Genomic DNA, 19507 nt, shown 5'->3' with positions numbered 1-19507 from the left:
CTGTCATTAGCCCGCATGGTTTTTCATACCACTGCTACGCTGACGACACCCAACTAATTCTGTCCTTTCCCCGCTCAGAGACCCAGGTCGTCGCACGCATCTCTGCTTGCCTAGCAGACATCTCTCGGTGGATGTCTGCTCATCACCTCAAGCTCAACCTTGACAAGACTGAACTGCTCTTCCTTCCGGGAAAAGATTGTCCCACTCTTGACCTAACAATCAACATCGGCACCTCTGTTGTTTCCCCGACTCAGACTGCAAGGAATCTGGGTGTGGTCCTAGATAACAAACTGTCCTTCACTGCAAACATCGCTGCTACAACCCGCTGCTGCAGATACACGCTTTACAACATCAGGAGGATACGTCCCCAGCTGACCCAGACATCAGCGCAGATTCTGGTCCAGGCTCTCGTCATCTCACGCCTAGACTACTGCAACTCCCTCCTGGCTGGTCTACCTGCATGTGCCATCCGACCTCTGCAGCTCATCCAGAATGCAGCGGCTCGTCTGGTCTTCAACCTTCCCAAATTCTCCCACACCACACCGCTCCTCCGCTCCCTTCACTGGCTTCCAGTAACTGCTAGAATCCACTTCAAGACACTGGTACTTGCGTACCATGCTGCGAATGGATCTGGCCCTTCCTACATCCAGGACATGGTTAAACCGTACACCCCAGCACGTGCACTCCGCTCTGCATCAGCCAAACAGCTCGCTGCACCCGCACTGCGAGGGGGACCCAAGTTCCCGTCAGCAAAAACACGTGGGTTTGCTATCCTGGCTCCAAAATGGTGGAATGAGCTCCCCATTGAAATCAGGACAGCAGATAGCTTACACATCTTCCGACGCAAACTGAAAACTCATCTCTTTAGACTCCACTTCGAGCGATAGAATTACTAACAAAGCACTTATATACTAATAAAGGGCTGGCTTTCTAAATGCCAGTTGAGTAGCACTTGAAATGTTTGGCTCTATGAAACCTGATGTACTTATATGATTCTGTTTTCTTAAAGGTTGTATCTTCCTGGTCGAATGCACTTATTGTAAGTCGCTTTGGATAAAAGCGTCAGCTAAATGCAATGTAATGTAATGTAATGTAATGTAAAAATATTGCTGAGGGCAGTCAAAATGCACAAGTCATCAAGTCCACAACGGGTAAATCACAGAGCGTGATTTCTACTATAAAACAGAAACCTAATTCCTCTCTTCTCTTCCTCTGTTGCTCCTCTCAAAGGTAAGCAAACTAGAGCGCGACAAGCTCCAGGAGGTGAAGCGGGTGCGGGAGCAGGAGCAGCACCGGCACACTGCCATGATGACGGAGCAGCGGGCCAAGTGGCACGAAGAGAAGTTAAAAGAGCTCCAGGCTCTCAGGGAAAACCTGACACGGCAACATGAGCTGGAGCTGGCCCGCCACGCCAAAATCAAAGATCAGGAGAACCAGAGGCTCAAAGCAGCTCTGAACGCCATGCGCGATGGCAGCGGAGAGAAGGTGAGACTATGAAAAGGGAGTGAAGATAGTGATTGATTTTGCCGTTGTGAAACATATGTGGGTCTAAACCAGAGGTGGGAAGCAGTGAAGTACAAATACTTTGTTACTGTACTTAGCTAAATGTTACTTTACTCCACTACTTATTTTTCTGACGACTTTTAACTTTTACTTCTTACATTTTGAACACAAATACCTGTACTTTCTACTTCTTACATTTTCAAAACAGGTTTGTTACTTTAGTTTTAATCTGTGTTTGGTGGCGTGATCATAATTATTTAGAGTCATTGCGTGCCTATTGATTTGAACACGATCCGTGTATCCATCATTTCCTGGTCTTCTCTAAAGAAGAGGGACCAATGAAAACGTTGTCATTTTGCCGTTGTTCAGCATCGACACATTCATCAGCTAACAATGACATTATTGTTCTATTAATATAAAGGGTGGTTAGTTACTCTTTAAAACAGTTGGTAGTTATGGGTACTTTTTACTTAAGTACATTTCAAAGTCTATACTTCTTTACTTTTACTTGAGTAAAGAAGTTTAGTCAGTACTTCTACCTTTACCAGAGTATTTTTAAAAAGCGTGTTTCTGTACTTCTACTTGAGTAAAGGATGTGTGTACTTTTGCCATCTCTGGGCTAAACCCAGGAAAGATGGGATTGGCTCAGGATAACCAGCCTCCCTTCTGAAGAACAGTTCCGCTATAAATAAATAACCATTACTCATATTTCCTTTCTGTGGAAATCCCCGCACATGGAAACCTTTCTTTTTGCCCCCCTACTTCTTCCAGGTGCGGACAGCCCTGACTATGGAAGCCAAGGAGGATGCTCGCCGCTTCTTCGACGTGGAGAGGGTGAAGCTCCTGCAGGAGATATTGGAGCTGAAGTCTCTGAAGAAGCAGACGGACGAGGCTCTCAGCAACATGATCCAGTCCGACAAGATGAAGGCTGGCGACCTGCGGGTGGAGCACCAGCAGCACCAGGAGCAGATCTCTAAGATCAAGTGGGACTCTGAGAAGGACATCCGCAGACTGGTAGGCACTGTCACCGCGACCAAATGATTAAATACTGAACCGATATGTGTCCATTGGCCAAAATATGAATTAGGACCACTGTGCTTGTTGAATATTCATGCAGGGATTGAGCATAGTGTAGTAGATTTTATTTTCTGCTTCATTTCTATTTCATGTGTACTGAGGTATAATCTTAAAGCTTGTCTATTTTCATTCAGTCAGTATTATTTATTTATTATTTAAATGTATTCTGCAAATAATTTTCTAGTAAATCCTAAAATCACAAATGTACGAGAAAGCAATTTGATACATATTATGTAATATTTATTTATTTGGAAGGACATTGATTACTTTTGGATTAAATTCATCACACCACAGTCTCTGTATATTGTGCCTGTAGTGTCTACCTACTAGTCATACATACTGCTGTCCTAATATGGTGTTGCAAAACATTTTGAATAATGTTTAATTTGCTTATTTTGTCTCACTTTAAGTAGAAAAACTATCCTGATAATAAACATTTGTCAGCTTGTACTTACAATTACCAATAACAAGAAACTGACAACTTTACATATTTATATTCTTTTGAGTACTTTCATTGTCAACATATTCACTGTCTTTTTTTAAATGTTTAAATGATAACATTTAGCTATAGCAGCGTAACACCGGAAATAAGAAACACTGTTCAACAGAACCAATTTACGTCAGAACTTAATGATGTCCTTCTTCCTCACTATAGGTGGATGAAATCAAATCTAAAGATCGCTGTATCTTTGCTTTGGAGAAGGAACTGGATTCAACGGCGGGTTTCTTGCAGAAGCTGCAGCTCCAGAAGGAAGCTCTGGACGACCAGCTGTTCCTGGTGAAGGAGGCTGAGTGCGGCCTGGGAAGCCCCAAAAGAGAGATTCCCGGCAGAGCTGGAGACGGAGCTGAGCACTGTGGTAGCCCAGTAAGTAGAGAGGAAGAGCAGGGAGAAGTTCCATGCTCCACGTAATCATATCAAATATTTAGATAATATGAGAGAACTGGAAGCCTTCCTACTTTTTAAACCCTATTCTTTCCCCTTTGTTTTAGCTCTTGAATATCAATTTGTAGCTAAGTTGCAATGTGCCGTGGTTTTGTAACAAATTATTTGAGCATGCATGACATTTTGTGTAACTCCATTTGACAAAGAAATGCTATAAGCTCAATCTTGGGCTCAAACTGAAAGCTCTTTGCCCTTTAAAGGGGCCCTATTATTCTTTTTGGGGTTTACGCTTTCCTTTAGTGTGTTATACAGGTTTTTGTGCATGTAAATGGTCTGCAAAGGCTAAAATCCCAGTTCATGCCAGAGGGAGTTTCTCTCACAAACAATGCCGTAACACAGTGACATCACTATTGAACACTTGCGCTTCTATTGGTTAGTGCTCCAACACATTGGACGTGATAGGCTAAGGGGCATAACATCTCCAGGCGGTTGACCAATCATAATAAACTGGGCTCTGGTTTCAGACAAAGGCTAAAAAGAGGTGCTGCAGCACAGCAATATGGGGAAAAAATTGCGCTTTTTGAATATTGAAGCATGGAAGCATGTCACAGTAAAGCACAAAATACAAATATGAAACCTGAAAATGAGCATAATAGGGCGCCTTTAAAAGTGATATTGTTGCCAATTGGACCCGAAAGAGATATATATTATAATCCGACATCTTTGCCATATGGGATTTTGACATTAGAAAAGATGCTTTGACATCAGGATGTGGCTGCGTCCTTTCTTAGCTTAGGTTATACAGTAAAGTCAGACAGTTATGATGATATAAGTGCTCAGAAGATGCAAGTTAAGAGAGCAGTGCTCACATGATAGAGTGGAAAGGTTCACGTACAGACTGAGTGGCGCACAGGATTAGTTTTGATCACCCTCAAATTTGCCAGAAGCATGAGATACGTGAGCAGCGTTTAATCAATGATTTGTCGAAGTCCCATGATCACCTCAGTATCAAAATAATGTTTCAGTCAATTGCCACATTGAAAGCGTGTCAACTCATGACTGTTAGTGTGAACATTCATCTAGAATAGAATAGAATAGAATAGAATAGTTTAATGTCATTATACATGTACAATGAGATAAATGCTTCTCCCTTTCAAGGGTGCCATCAAAACAAAAACAAAACAACACAACATAAGACAACAAAATACACGCAGCATACATACTTAGGAATAAGGGATAAAGGAATAAAGAATAAAGTGCTGTAACTATTTCCAGGAGTATACAAATAAAATCTGTAATGTAATAAATAATAATAATAATAGTGTGTATTTATAATAATAATAATAATAGTAATGATATATATGTATATGTACAGAGTCACATTGATTCACATGATTTCAGGTGTTAAGAGCAATGATGGCTCTTGGGAAAAAACTGTCTATGAGTCAGTTTGTTTTGGATGTGATACACCTGTAGCGCCTGCCGGAGGGCAGCAGGTTGAACAGGTGAAAGCCGGGGTGTGAGCTGTCCTTGATAATGTTTTTGGCTCTACTGAGGCAGCGGGAGGTGTAAATGTCCATCAGGGAGGGGAGAGGGCAGCCGATGATCCTCTGTGCTGCTTTTACGACTCTCTGGAGCCTCATCCTGTCGGCCTCAGTGCAGCTGGCGTACCACACTGTGATGCAGTATGTCAGTAGGCTCTCGATGGTCGAGCGGTAGAAGATCACCAGCAACTTAGTGGCCAAGTTGTTCTTCCTGAGCACCCTCAGGAAGTGCAGATGCTGCTGGGCCTTCTTGATGACAGCTGTGGTGTTGTCCTTCCAGGAAAGGTTGTTGGTGATGAGGACGCCAAGGAACTTGAAGGTGAGGACCCTCCCCACACACTCGCCTTTAATGTCGAGGGGAGCGAGGTCGGTAGTATTCCTCCTGAAGTCTACGATGATCTCTTTGGTTTTCGTGGGGTTCAGTGCCAGGTTGTTCACTGAACACCACGCTGAGAGTTTCAGTACCTCACTCCTGTAGGCCGGCTCGTCTCCTCCTGAGATGAGCCCCACCACAGTGGTGTCGTCAGCAAACTTGACGATGATGTTCTCTGGGTGGGCTGGACTGCAGTCGTGGGTGTAGAGCGAGTACAGGAGAGGGCTCAGCACACAGCCCTGAGGAGAGCCGGTGCTGAGATTGCGGGTGGAGGAGTGATGGGGGCCAAGTCTCACACGCTGGGGGCGGTTAGTGAGGAAATCTTTGATCCAGAAACAGGTGGGTGGGGGAAAGCCTAGGTTTGACATTTTGCAAACTAGAATGTCCGGGATGATTGTGTTGAACGCTGAGCTGTAGTCAATGAAGAGCAATCTGACATAGCTCCCACGATGCTCCAGGTGGCTCAGTGCAGAGTGGAGAGCTATGGCTATGGCGTCTTCAGTGGATCTATTTGCTCTGTAGGCAAACTGGTGTGGGTCGAGGGTGGGGGGAAGGCATCTGATTTCGATGTAATATTCATGAGATTTAAGCAATTAAAAGTTTACAGATATGGCAATTTTCCAGATAAGTAAAATAATAAATGGTTTGTTTGTTTCAGGACTTAAGGAGAAACCAAAGGCGTCTTGCTGATCTCAACTCGACAGTACGCAAATTAGAGGACCGCAACTCACTGCTGGTGGATGAGAGGAATGAGCTGGTATGACCAGATGATTCACTTAAAGAATATGAACCTTATGCATTCTCTTTCTTCCCTCGTTTATCTTCATATTTCTGCATTTCCTTCAAATCTCCAAGCTTTTACCTTTCACATGTCAGTCCAGATTTACTGTATATTCATAAGCCCCTTTCTCACCACCAGCTGAAGCGAGTTCGAGAGTCAGAGAAACAGTCCAAGCCACTGCTGGAGAGGAACAAGCTGATGAGTAAGAGGAACGATGATTTGACTCTGACAATCCAGAAGCTAGAGGACAAACACAAGATCCTGTCCAGGGAGAACAATGAGATGGTCAGCACAAAGTAACATCTGCATCACATATAGGGATGGGTATCGTTAAGGTTTTAACGGGACTACTACTTTTATCGATACCGCTTATCGATCCGGTCTTTTAACGGCACTTTTATCGGTTCTTTTGGAGAAAAAAACGAGGTAAACTAACTAAACAAATTGTGAACAAAACGAACATTGCTTTTTATTTAAATGAAATACATATACATATAGAAACAACAATGTTTTAACAAATCGTATATCTGATGACAGAACTGTAAACAGAATAGCTGAAACTTTGACAAAATAAATAACTCAGTTACCTCTAATCACTAACCCATGTTTGTATAATGTAGTTAACTCCGTGTGTTGCTGCTAGCATACCTAACACCTGACGTGGAAACGTTACTCGTGGATGGGGCTACAGAGCTACTAGAAAGACAGTCGAACCCGGTGCATTCCTCCGTCTGTATGTGGTGCACTTTTGCTAAATGTTTAAACAAATTGCTCGTGTTACCGCCCTTATATGCTAAACTCTTTTTGCACTTTTGGTAACGAGCATTGTCCACATCGAGACGGGTAAAGTTTAACCACACCTCGGAGCGCGTTCTCTCCGCCATCTCCTCCATGTTTGTCTGTTGCTGCATGTAGCAGATGCGTGTGTGTAAACTGCCCCGCCCCCTCGCACACAGACGGGAGAGAGAGATCTCTCTTCTGGATTGGAAAGATCGAAAATACTAAAAATAATCATAGACGCATTTTGCAGTCTTTTTGCATATTACAAACGGAGTTGGCGACACTAAAACTGCAATATTATTTTGTTTGTTTTTTTGTGTAGCAATAATACATATGACATATATTTTTAAATGTCTCCAGTGCCGATAAAAAGACCGATAACGTCGGAGCTTAACGGTACCACGGTCTTTAATAATTCAGCCCCGGGGCCGTTTAATACGGTACCCATCCCTAATCACATATGTACTTATAAGTATTTGGTTTGTCAGCATGGACAGTCTGATTTAGACAGGGTTATGGTAAATATGCGTGCTGTGTGTCTGCAGAAGGAGAAGATCAGCTCCCATCCTCCACTGAAGAAGCTAAAGTCTCTGAATGACCTGGACCAAGCACACGATGACCAGGAAATAGCCTTCTTCAAGCTCCAAGTCCTGGAGCAACAAAACATAATTGATGATCTGACAAGAGTAAGTTTACACTGATTTAATGAGGACGGCGTTTAGCAGGGTCCCACAGTATTTGTATAGTTGGCAGTTAGGGTCAAGGGGGTTAATCCTGAGCTTCTGTTGAAATGTGATGCTACTTTACCCTTATGTTTAAAAAAAAACTCAAAAAGTAGAATGAATAATTCACAGTATAGTGAGACACCTTGTTTTCTTCTCGTATGTTTTGCATAAATTAATATGTCTAAAAGTGTGAGAATCTAAGATTTCTGTGTCATCAATAATTCAAATAATTACGTGTAAGGATGTTTCTGCATAAAATCCATGTTTTATTCAGCAGAAATGAACAGATTCTGGAGTATATTGAGTCATTGGTGTCATTGAGTTGGTTTTCTTTGTATTTATTTTTGAAAGAGAAGAGAGAAAAACTCTTCTTACAGTGTTGTTTTATCCTGTTTCTTTTTTCCCAGGACCGGGAAAAACTACTAAGAAAGAAAAGGCATAAAAGAAGTTCAAGGCCAATAAAGGTAGAACCATTTGTCGTGTCTTGCTTTTAATCTTAAAATGTAATTATTTTGGTTAAAACTTTCGTGAAAGAGTATTTTTTGGAAGCAGAATGAATGTTATCATCACTTAAGGAGCATTTCAGTCATGATTATTTGTGGTATAAGCGTATATTATTTGTCCGGCTTTTTAATTGTCAATCTCATGTCTCGGCTCTACATGTATTAAAGTGAGTCTTGTATAACATGTAGGACCTATGTGTATGAGTCATGTATTAACAGTTACACAAAACTCAAAATGTAAACTTCTTCCTCTGACACTTAAGTAAAACCTGCATTGATATGTTTTGATTCAGTAAGGGATAGTCCCATAGGGGTGTTGTTGAATTCAGTTGAATACCACATTGAAAAAGGAAAAGAAAAAGACTTCTGGGATACCCAAGAGTGAGGACTTTGGTCAGAGATGGTTTAGATCTGTAAATATCTCAACTTCCTTCTCTGCAGAGGCACATCGTAGTAGACACCTTCTTCGGGTATGATGAAGAGTCGATGGACTCAGAGACGTCCTCAGTGGCTTCCTTCAGGATGGACAGAACTCCTGCGACTCCCGATGAAGACCTGGAGGAGGTGAGATTTAGCCTAATGTTCGCCAAGTCACCAAGATAAAACGTACTTAAGTGACTTAATACTCAAAATCCTGAATTTACTCCGATATCATTCACGATCATGTCCATTCAGACACATTCGAATAGGCATATGCTGTATCCAAATTCGCTTATACACTTTGACCTCTTGCCTGGTGTGTCACAAAAGGGTCTCGCCAATGAGGAGTCGGAGCTGCGTTTCCGTCAGCTCACCAGAGAGTATCAGGCCTTACAGCGAGCCTACGCCCTGCTGCAGGAACAGAAAGGAGGCATTCTGGATGCTGAGATGGAAGCCAAGGTAAAACACAGTCAGAAAATCACTGTTTTTCACTCCCATCTACGTATGCTACTTACTTACTGTAATAATTTCCCTTTTTTTAATTCATTCTATCTAAATATCACTATTCACCCACAGGCAATGTTTTGTTTATTTGCTTATTTTTAACAAAAAGCTCTTTACACAGATTTCCTTATATAGGACAGGCATATTATCATTATTATGCAGAAGGCCTTTTTCTGTTGTAAAGGCACAGGTGTGATTTGATTGATATTCATTTTGTGTTTCTCTAGGTAAATGTTTTTAAATTGTTTTGTGGTTGAGAAATGGTTCTTAGTGTTCTTCACCACCAGCTGAAACTGAGGGAATCGCCACAAATAGAGTTGCTAACAGTTTGAAACTGTAAACATACCATTGTTGTATGATCAATTCCTCTCAGTTTAGCAATCTAGTGAAAGGAAAAAACTCTTGTGTTTCGGGGTAGGTTGGTGATAAAGTTGAGGAATTTAAGGATTCTTTGGAGATTAAGACGTAGAGAAGTAGTACACTTTTGGGTGGTGGAGATGCCGTAAGTAGTATAGGATCCCCTGATGGAGTCCAGAACATTTAGCAGGGTTGCATACATTTCACACTGAACTGGAATGTGATTGGCTCACAGAGAAAATATTGGTTTAATTAGAAGTAAATGGCCACAGTCAGCTGAATAAGTTGTAGGATAGAAAGAGAGAGAGAGAATCAATGAGAATCATAAAAGGCTTCTTAAATTATTTTGCTTTGCTTTATTTTTCTCATGGCTTCTAAAAGACTGTGGGAGTTTCACACCATTGTAATATATTTACTGGCCAACATACCTTACTGTGGGTTAGTAGTATAAGTTGTGCAGTGGCACGTACTGTAGCCTTTTTATTGAGTACTGAAGCCTGTAAGCCTGTTGTACATTTGTGACTGCACATTTACATAAAACAGCACAATACAAAGCTAAGCCCGTTTTGGTTCTTCCTGTAACAGAGTGCTGAGAGGGTAGAGGAGTTAATGATTTATCTGATGTGAAGGAGAGAAGTGGCGATGTAGTTCAGTAATAAGTGGTATTTGCCACAAAAAATAACAAAGAGATACCACAAGAGCTTCCCGTTTACTTTACGGAGACTTAACAGAGACAATGCACAGCCCAAACACAATAAGGCTGCTTATACAAAGGTCAGGTAATGGCCCCCCCTTTACTAAGCATCCTCTTAGGCTTTCTAACAATGCATCTGATGTTATCTGCACGTACCAAATTGAATGGGCCCTGCATCACCAATCTGTCGATCGAGAATAGATTTCATTCATATAGCGCCTTTCAAGAAACCCAATGCCGATTTACATAAGGTAAATCCTTAGAGGGTGTCTCGTAATATTAATTCAAATGTGAATGCAATAAATCTTCTTAAAGGCTATCTTCATTGATATGAGGGAAGAAAAGGAATATGTTGTCATGTGGGAATGGTTCTTTTAAAAATAACTATATAAGTGTGTGTCTGGTTTTGATGAGCATTATAATAATAAATAAATAATCCCTTTCCTGCATGGACCCACACTTGAGAAACAGTGATTTTGTTACTAATGAAAGTCTGTTTTGCTGATGTTTCAGGCTCAGGAGCAGATCCAGGCAGAGGTTCTCAGGTATAAAGCCAAAATAGAGGACTTGGAGAAGGAACTGAACCTAAAGGGACAGGTAGGAGACACAAGCACACACATGGATACCTGTGGATCATTGTGTTGATGTACGGTGAAGGAAAAATAAATCCTGAAAACAGATATTTGAAGGCAGCTTACTGTGTAAACACACATGCATGCAAGGTCTGTGTGATGTTTACTCCCTGGTGCAATACCACACCGAAGGCTGTAATAACAATGTCGTTTTTTAAATTGATACATAGCAAATGGTATAAGATATATATTGCTAATGCTTTATTTTATTTCAAGAAGTCTTATGTATATCTCTTTAAGAGACAAATATACAGCAAAATATATTGAATCAAATGTAACGAATACAAATTTAGTTAATAAAGTTAGTTATTTAATGATATTTCGACTGTCTTTAAATAGCTTGGATGTAATGCATCAAGTGTTTCTGTCCTCAACAGGACTCCAAATGGGTGGAGGAGAAGCAGCTCTTCTTACGAAGGAATCAGGAGCTATATGACAAGGTTGGACTTCAATGTAGTTTTCCTGATAAATACACATCTTTAGTGTTTCTCAGTGTTTGTGATTGTGTGAATTGCAGTTTAAAAGGTATCTGATATGTCAAAGGAGTATTTTATGTTGGGGCATTAGTCATTTTTGTCTTGTGTGCACAGCACTATTATTCTTCAATACCATTATAAATGCCTGAAATATTACGATTATCAGTTTAGAGTTGTGGACAACTGCCTTTTCCTGTCTGGTAATTCTACCTTTATGGTGTCCAGCTGGAAAAGGTGGATTCAGAGAGCAGCCGGGCGCAGCAGGAACTACAAGACTCCAGAGATCAGAACGAACTGTTGGAGTTTAGGATCCTGGAGCTAGAGGTGAGTCTCCTGTCATGAATAACGTGGCAATCTTTTATTTCAATCATGGTTAAAATAGTGACACCATATTCACTGGTGGTAACAGAAACTGTGGTTTAATACTGTACAGTAGGTATATACGGGGACAGCAAAACAAACCATTTTATTAAAGGAATCAGTAAGGAGGAGTTCAGCTATTTATCTATCATATCACTATAGCTTCCCCTTCCATTATTCCTGTAATATCTCAAACTCATCCAATGACAAAAACGGCCCAAAATCCATTGTTGTCTCGTTTTGTTGGCACATTTTTAAATAAACGATGGCGCTCATTGTCACATTGCATTGACTGTGACTACTTCATAAAATAAAACTTATTTGGCCTTTTAATGTCAAGCTGCAGTATTAAAACAAAGGTTTGGTTTGCAATGTTATTGTTATTGTTTTCGAGGTGCATTGCCACAGACAGTCAGAAGTTCCTTCTCAATGAGGCTTCAGGAAAACACATTTGAAGAAATATGGAAAAAGTTGAGAATTTACATATCCCAAAGACATATCTACACCGATTGAATGTACTGTATATGTATAGATGTGTATGTATGGTCACATGTATGTGTATTGAATGTATATATGTTGATATGTATGCATATGTACATGTGTAAACATTAGCTATTTCAAACAACTCCTGTGTACTTTTTCGTTTTTATTTTATTTTGACTAATTTTGTTTGCTATTTCATTTGTCACTTTCGGGTCTCTAAAAATATATGATTTGAAAAACTGTACTTGTATTATAATGTGACCCCAAATATAAAGAATAAAAAATAAAATTAAAAAAAGTTCCTAATCCTACACATATTAATATTGCAATACTTCTATCAATGATCCATTGGCTCAATCAAAATTGTTTTACCATGCTTGGCGACATAGTGACTAACTCACTAATTTGTACATAAAAACGTAAAAAAGGACTACAAAAAGTAGCTATGTTAATATCCTATCAAGTTAGACACTCATGTAATCAGACGACCCAACAGTCTATCAGTGTGTGGTTTTTGTGTTACATTGTGTGCTGCAGTGCAGATACCGGCGGGAGCTTTTGAGGGCCTCATCTGCCACCTAGTGAGCAGAGAGGGGAAGAGCTCAGTACAGTGTGAGAATACGATGATCACACCTTAACAGTAATTAAAGGCTTTCTCCATAAGGTGTTTTTCTAATGCTTCTAAAGATGGAAGAAGGGGTAGCAATTTTACTTGAATAAGTTACATTTTCATGACTAAACAAGGCCAATTTCCCCACCTGCTGTTCTGAAACTTTAATATCAGTACCGAAAAATGGAAACAAGGATTGATTCAGGGACTTTAGTTCAGCTCTGAATGACCACATTGATTTGGATCTATTTGAAAAATGCTGTCTGTTCTGCTGTTTTCATAGGAGCGTGAGAGGAAGTCCCCTCCATTCAACCACCTGAGGATGCATCCCTTCTCTGAGGGTGTCAGCGCTCTGCAGATCTACTGTATGAAGGAGGGGGTCAAGGTACAAAGGAGAAGGACTCCTCTGCATTATCTATAGTAACTGATTACAAAGTATAAGAGCAAGAGAGCCCATGAATGTTATGGCTGTACAAACCACAAGCTGTTTGGTGCCATATTTGTAACCCTATAAACATCAATAGAAATGTTTTGTGGAAAGAAGTTTGGATTAAAAGTCTAAATGAATGGTTAATGCCTTTTTTGTGTATAATTCTGATCTTTATTCTGTTTTCATTACAGGACGTGTGCATACCAGATCTCATCAAACTTCTTGATATCCTGGGAGACAACGGGGTAATCATTATGTAATTTAACTTTTCATAATGTATGACACTATATACTGTAGGTAGATTATTAACAGAATTCTTCATTTCTCCTGTTTTGTAGAACTTAAGAAATGAGGAGCAAGTGGCCATTATTCAGGCTAGCACTGTTTTGTCACTTGCAGAAAAGGTACGTTTTGAAACTATAATGGTTCTATTAAATAATGAAAAAATAAATCACAGAATAGTTGTGCTAACTCATTTTTGCCATTTGTTGCCCTCTAGTGGATTCAACAGATTGAGGGGACGGAGGCATCGCTGCACCAGAAGATGATGGACCTGGAGATAGAGATGGTCGGTTCAAACAACCCAGAACAATTTAATAATTTATTTAATATGACTTTTCCTTTCATATACATGTTTTCTTACTTGCAATGGATCATAGCAGCTTTAGTTCAGTGTGATATGAAGTTGGTTATCCTCCATAACGCCTCATACACAGCACACATGGAGGATTGGTTTATATAAAGTCACGGTACAAATGAGTTGCAAAAAGGAAACAAATAATACTTTGATGCCCCCCTAACACTGTGTCTGATTGACTTTCTACTGCACAGGAGATGTTCTGTAAACAGAAGGGATATCTAGAAGAGGAGCTGGACTACAGAAAGCAGGCCCTGGACCAGGCCTACATGGTACGTGTGGGTTTGAGTGTGATGTATCACTTTGTGGGGCCCAAATATGTTTAGTCACTGGGACTCATTCATTATATGGGGAAGAATATTCAGGCCCCTTAATGTACTTAATTTACTTAAATGTTTGTTCCTGGTGTAAGAGTTATGGTTAGATTCATGAAAAGTATAGGTGAAGGATTTATGGTTATGTATACAGTATATGTGGTTAACAGTAGGACTGCAGGTAATATACATTAGGTAGGTTAATACAAAGTTTAATTCTTGCACCTTTGACATCAAAAGTAACAAACACCTTGTTTTTCTTTTCCCGACAGCAAATCCAGGAGTTGGAAGCAACGTTATACAACGCCCTGCAGCAGGACAAGGTGCTTCATGTCTCAATTTGCAGCTGAATTGAAATGAAAACTACTCTACATATTTGATATAATCAGTATATATCTGGAAACCTCTTGTTAACCTGAAGTAATGCTGACATTCAGGTCTTTTAATATACTCAATTATGTGATGTTTGTCGAATGAAGACATCAGTTTTAATGTCAAGAATGGTGTCGCAACATTATAGGTTTTCTTATAGCACACATTCTGACATCTGCGCTATCTACGGTACGTCCTCATGATCGACGTACAACGTTACTGCAAAGGGATACATTTGTGACTATGGAGACTTTGCAATTAGCAACACACGTCAAGAAAACGTGGGTTTCCTACAGTTTTGAGATTACTTTTACGTCTTAGCTACTGCCGACACGAGAAGTGTTCGAGAAAGAACAGCTGGACCAAAGTGTTGAGAAGTGTCTTTAAGAAATACAACTCCATTATGGTATCCACTGTGCCTGATGCCCGTTTTGCTCCTGCAGGTGATAAAGTACGGCGAGCCTCTGGACGAGCTTCAGAAGGACGAGCTGCGGACAGCGGTGGAGAAGCTGAGGAGGCAGATGCTGAGGAAAAGTCGAGAGTATGACTGCCAGATCCTCCAGGAGAGGATGGAGCTGCTGCACCAGGCACACCAGGTCTGTAGACGTCTGTGTGATGAAGAGGGATTTGTGTGTGTGATGATAACGCTGTGTGGAAATAGCTTTGTACGTTTTATTTGTTTGTGGGAAATCTCACTTGGCTAGCCTTCCCTTTTCCCCTTGAAGAAACGCATTCCTTACAGTTTTCTCTCTGAATATTTGCAGAGAATTCGTGACCTTGAAGACAAGACGGAAATCCAGAGGAGGCAGATTAAAGACCTGGAGGAAAAGGTAACATATGTTTCATTTTCACACGCAAAAATTTGACTTTGATGAAAACAAAGAAGCAATAGCTTAAATATCTCTGCTCTCAAGCCTGTGAAATCAATTAAAAATTACGCCTTGAGTGTATTCATTTTTCTACATTGTTTGTAGTGAAAACAATCCTTTTTAAAAAGCTCAAAAACACGTCACATTACATTCTTACATACATATTATTAAGACAAATATTTCATATATATCAGTGTCAAGTTTCCCTGTACATTAAACCTTTGTGTCTGTCTCTTCTGATACTAATATAACTTACCTATGTGTTCTCCTTTTAACTTCTTTGTCTCTTCTTTTTCTCTTCTCCAGTTTTTGTTTCTGTTCTTGTTCTTTTCTCTTGCCTTTATCCTATGGCCTTGAAGTCTTTGGCGTGTCCTGTAGCAGAGGTGAGTCCTGAGGGCTTTGAGTAGAAACTACAGACTTCCGCCGCCTCTTCTTTGGACCTCGGTCAAATAATTTTCCGTTCAAGCAGAACCTGCACAGCAAGTGTTTGGCTCTGCGCAGCCTCCAAAGTAAACGCTGGGAATGATCTGACTACGGAGCCTAAATTGTCTTTGACAAGCGCTTAGCAAGTTGCATTTCTGTAGTAATATAAGTACTTCCTATATAGGCTCCTGACCTTCAGAATAAAAGCACAGGAGTGATTCATCTATGGAATTTACTCATCATACCCAAATGTAAACAACAAAGGGTCCTATTTGAACTGTAGATGGTGCTCATGGTTAAATGAAAATAAGATAGTAAGAGCACAGAAATGTTATGCAATCAACACAAATGATGCATCAACACTTATTTTATTATGTAATTAATCATTTTATCAACAATTAATCGTTGTTTTAAAAAAGGAAATAACAAACTGAACAATAGTAATATTTTGTACATGGGGATCTTTTTGTTAGCGCACTGTGACCATTGGGTGGCTCAGTGCTTTAAAGAAACAAAAACGATTTGACCCTGGCCGGCTCACTTTCCCTCCTACACACGTACCTGCTACACCTTGCCTTCAACATTCATCCGTCATTTCTTCTTCATCTTTGCACCTTTAATGTCTTTGAATTTAACAGTTACATTTTATTTTCTTCCATTTGACATCAGCATAAGATATTTACTTCACATCAACATCACCATATCTTGTGTTTGTTTGTTTGTTGTGTCCTCTTTGATTTCAACCCGTGTTTCTACGTGATCTTTTCTCATTACCCAGACTTTGGGGTTTCTTAAATGGTTGAACAGGAACATTTATTTGCACTTTTAGGTTCATTTATTTTCAAGTGTGGATGGCTGACGGATTTGCTGAAACATGGCTTAACCCCAAAAAGAAGTAGAATATATACTGTCGTCTAAACATAATGAAATGTGCAGTTTATGTTCAATTTGCACATTACTTTTGACTCCTCTAATTCTTTGTGACTCCTCTCTCTTTGTCTCTCAGGTGGTGTGTCAGCTTGGGGATCTTGTTTGTGACTGCAGTGTTATTTATTTTCTGGACGACTGTGGAACAATGTGCGTAGCAGTGGCTGCTCGTGTCATAACATCAGTGACTGCTGTCAGTGTAGGTGGATGTGTCGTGTGTTGGCCATGGACGTTCGCAATTCAGATTTTATCCTTACATTTTTTTAAATGGGGGTGGGGCTCTCAGGATACTGCCCAGGGGGGACTTTTTTTTAGATCGGCATTGGACAATAAACTTCTGTAAATGCAGCTAGGAGTGCTGCAGCAGGCTGCAAGAATGACACACGTACAGTAGATACACTTGTTCAGACACACACACCTACATACACACAGTTAACGGACACGCATGCATATACAGACGCATGCAGATGCAAAAACACACTTACACACACACACACACATGCTTTGACAATTCCAAACCAAAGCCTGGGAAATGTTTTCTCTGCCATGCAGGGTCATATAGTGTCATTCATCACCATTTAGTCCCAGTATAATCAGACAGAAAAAACTCATAGACGAGGCAAACAAACCTCCGGACCACAACATATCTTCTTTCCTTTCAAAACCCAAAAGGATGTTCTTCACAAATGCAACTTCTTGGTGAATAAAAGCGAGCCAACTCAGGTCCCAGGAGTGTAGAGGCCAGTACTGGTGTCAGGTCAGGTTATAGTAAGGATCACTAAGGAATATGGTGTGTCATGGCTGATCCCAGAGTGGCACGAACACAGACTGCTTGGACTCTCCTGAGGTCAAAGACACTGCAGAGTGGTGTGCAAAGACACTAACATGGGGATACAGGACGCTCAGGTCGACACGTCTTCACGACTTTAAGCGATGAGAGTTAAAAAGAGAAAGACAAGATCACGAGGGAAACGACACTCTTCGATCCAGCTCCACTCAACCTGGATAACCACAGATTGTGAAACCGCTTCTAATTTATTTTCAAAAACCAGCAGACTGTAAGAGCTTTACTCTCTGGTTATCTTTCTTTTTTACAGCTCCCACCAGACAAATACTGTGTCACAAGATTTCCACTGAGAAAACATCCCTTCTCTGTACTATAATATATACATTTGTTGATATGTACATGTGACTGAATTATTTAATGTAGTCTCCCCTTTTTATTTCTGTGAATAGTTGCACCTTTTTTTTATTTTCTGAAGCAGCTTGAACAGTTGATGTAGTTTATAAATGACTCTGAAGGGTACAAATTGCTCTGTTTTATTGTAGTGAGAGCTGCAAAGAATAACTTTATTTCCTTGAAAATTATAAATGAAAAATCTTTGGAATATGAATGTGGAATAATCAAATATTTGCCTCCCTTTTCTTTTCCCTCCCTCTGTCACAATGTTCTTTATCAGTCAATCTGTTTCTCTCGGATTGACCAGCAGGGGGTGCTGGTTTCACCTGAGCTACTTTAAATGTTCCCTTTAACGTTACACATGATTTAACAAACTTGTAAATATATGTTCAGGCTTCGTTGCGAAATATCCTCATCAACTCTAGTCGGAAAATTGGGAGATTGATTTAAATTAAAAAATATATGTCATCAGTTTCTCCTTGACATACAAAAAATGGACAAAAGCTAAGCTAAAAAAACGAAGTTCAACTTTAAAGACAATATATACAATAAAATGTACACATTTCTCTGTCCAAAGATCACTGCAGTGTTTCTCTATCCTTGTTCTCTTACTAACAAAGATTTATTTGATACTAACGACCCTCTTTTACGTAACACTAATCGCCACTTCCCCAAAATGAAACGGGAGAAAGTGAACGCAACACTGCACCTGCTCCACTTCTCTCCTGTCAATTCAACTGCCCAGTCCCTGCAATATTCACTAGTTGACCGTGCTTGTTCCCTATGTACCTGAGCTAGTGTATCTGCTATCATACCCCTCCCCGCCTCCGGCTCCATTCACAGGTCTAGGGTATCGAGGCATCTCATTACATAGCGGACAGTAACACTGACTCTACCAAGGGGCATGACTGAGACTCTTTTTGTGCAAACTCAGCTAACTAGCAGTTGCCTTAAATGCACCTTTCCCCCTTGTATGTTCCACTTAAATGACTATTCTTTCCGGCGGTTGATATCATGTAATGTATTTATATATTTTTTATTTGACAGAGTAATTTTCAAACTTTACCCCGTCTGTCTTCCAACGAGAATCTAACCCCTCCTTCTACTTTCGTCTAGATTATTACATAAAAAGATAAAAGGAGTAATGCTGTAAAAAATAAAAAAAACATGGCCTTTGACCTTTAAAGAATTGTCTTTTTTTTTTACATCATTATTACATGATTTATTTTTACAATATGCACTACTCAGTTGTTTGTGTTGCAGCGTAGTGCTGTCTCCTGTCAGTCTCTATTGGTAGCTGTCACCAGTCGTCTCTGCTAATGAGGTTCTGCTCTGTTCTTGCAGGAAGAAGGAAATGGGCTGAGCTGTGGCTGGTATTGATTATTCTTCCATATGATGCATGTTACTCTGAAAATACATGTAGCATACTGACTGCAAGTACATGTTTTGCAGGTCAAAAAGTACTTTTCAACACCAAGGTCCTATTGTGTTTCATGAATTCATTCATAAAAACACTGCTCAGTGTAAGGAAATGGTTGCGGTGAAGACTTGTGGTATGTGATGAGTCATAAAACCTTGCTACATTGAAGCAGTAACGCCTTCAGGTTTTTTCTTTTAGGTTTTGCAGGACACAGGGTTAGTCCAGGATAA

General features: G+C 40.1%; 1 protein-coding gene across 2 annotated transcripts in view; it reads left to right on the top strand.

Annotated features, from left to right (window-relative positions):
* jakmip2 (janus kinase and microtubule interacting protein 2) overlaps nt 1–19035 on the top strand; it is a 31511-nt gene extending 12476 nt beyond the window's left edge. Inside the window, exons 3-24 of one of the 2 annotated variants that reach the window (XM_079651203.1) lie at nt 1231–1485; nt 2275–2517; nt 3236–3445; nt 6039–6137; nt 6300–6446; nt 7487–7627; nt 8074–8130; nt 8611–8733; nt 8920–9048; nt 10658–10741; nt 11154–11216; nt 11478–11576; nt 12989–13090; nt 13327–13380; nt 13474–13539; nt 13635–13703; nt 13967–14044; nt 14359–14409; nt 14902–15054; nt 15223–15288; nt 15634–15710; nt 16757–16894. In XM_079651203.1, the coding sequence (XP_079507329.1) occupies nt 1231–1485; nt 2275–2517; nt 3236–3445; nt 6039–6137; nt 6300–6446; nt 7487–7627; nt 8074–8130; nt 8611–8733; nt 8920–9048; nt 10658–10741; nt 11154–11216; nt 11478–11576; nt 12989–13090; nt 13327–13380; nt 13474–13539; nt 13635–13703; nt 13967–14044; nt 14359–14409; nt 14902–15054; nt 15223–15288; nt 15634–15684 (2340 nt within the window). In that variant the 3' untranslated portion in view covers nt 15685–15710; nt 16757–16894. Of the gene's footprint in view, nt 1–1230; nt 1486–2274; nt 2518–3235; nt 3446–6038; nt 6138–6299; nt 6447–7486; nt 7628–8073; nt 8131–8610; nt 8734–8919; nt 9049–10657; nt 10742–11153; nt 11217–11477; nt 11577–12988; nt 13091–13326; nt 13381–13473; nt 13540–13634; nt 13704–13966; nt 14045–14358; nt 14410–14901; nt 15055–15222; nt 15289–15633; nt 15711–16756 lie in introns of both variants that reach the window. The other variant, XM_079651202.1, reaches the window with a different exon arrangement.
* The last annotated feature ends 472 nt before the right edge of the window (nt 19036–19507 follow it).

Source organism: Notothenia rossii, assembly GCF_949606895.1.
Source record: "Notothenia rossii genome assembly, chromosome: 9".
Classification (NCBI taxonomy): Eukaryota; Metazoa; Chordata; class Actinopteri; order Perciformes; family Nototheniidae; genus Notothenia; species Notothenia rossii.
This window is presented reverse-complemented; position numbering and strand designations above follow the sequence as displayed.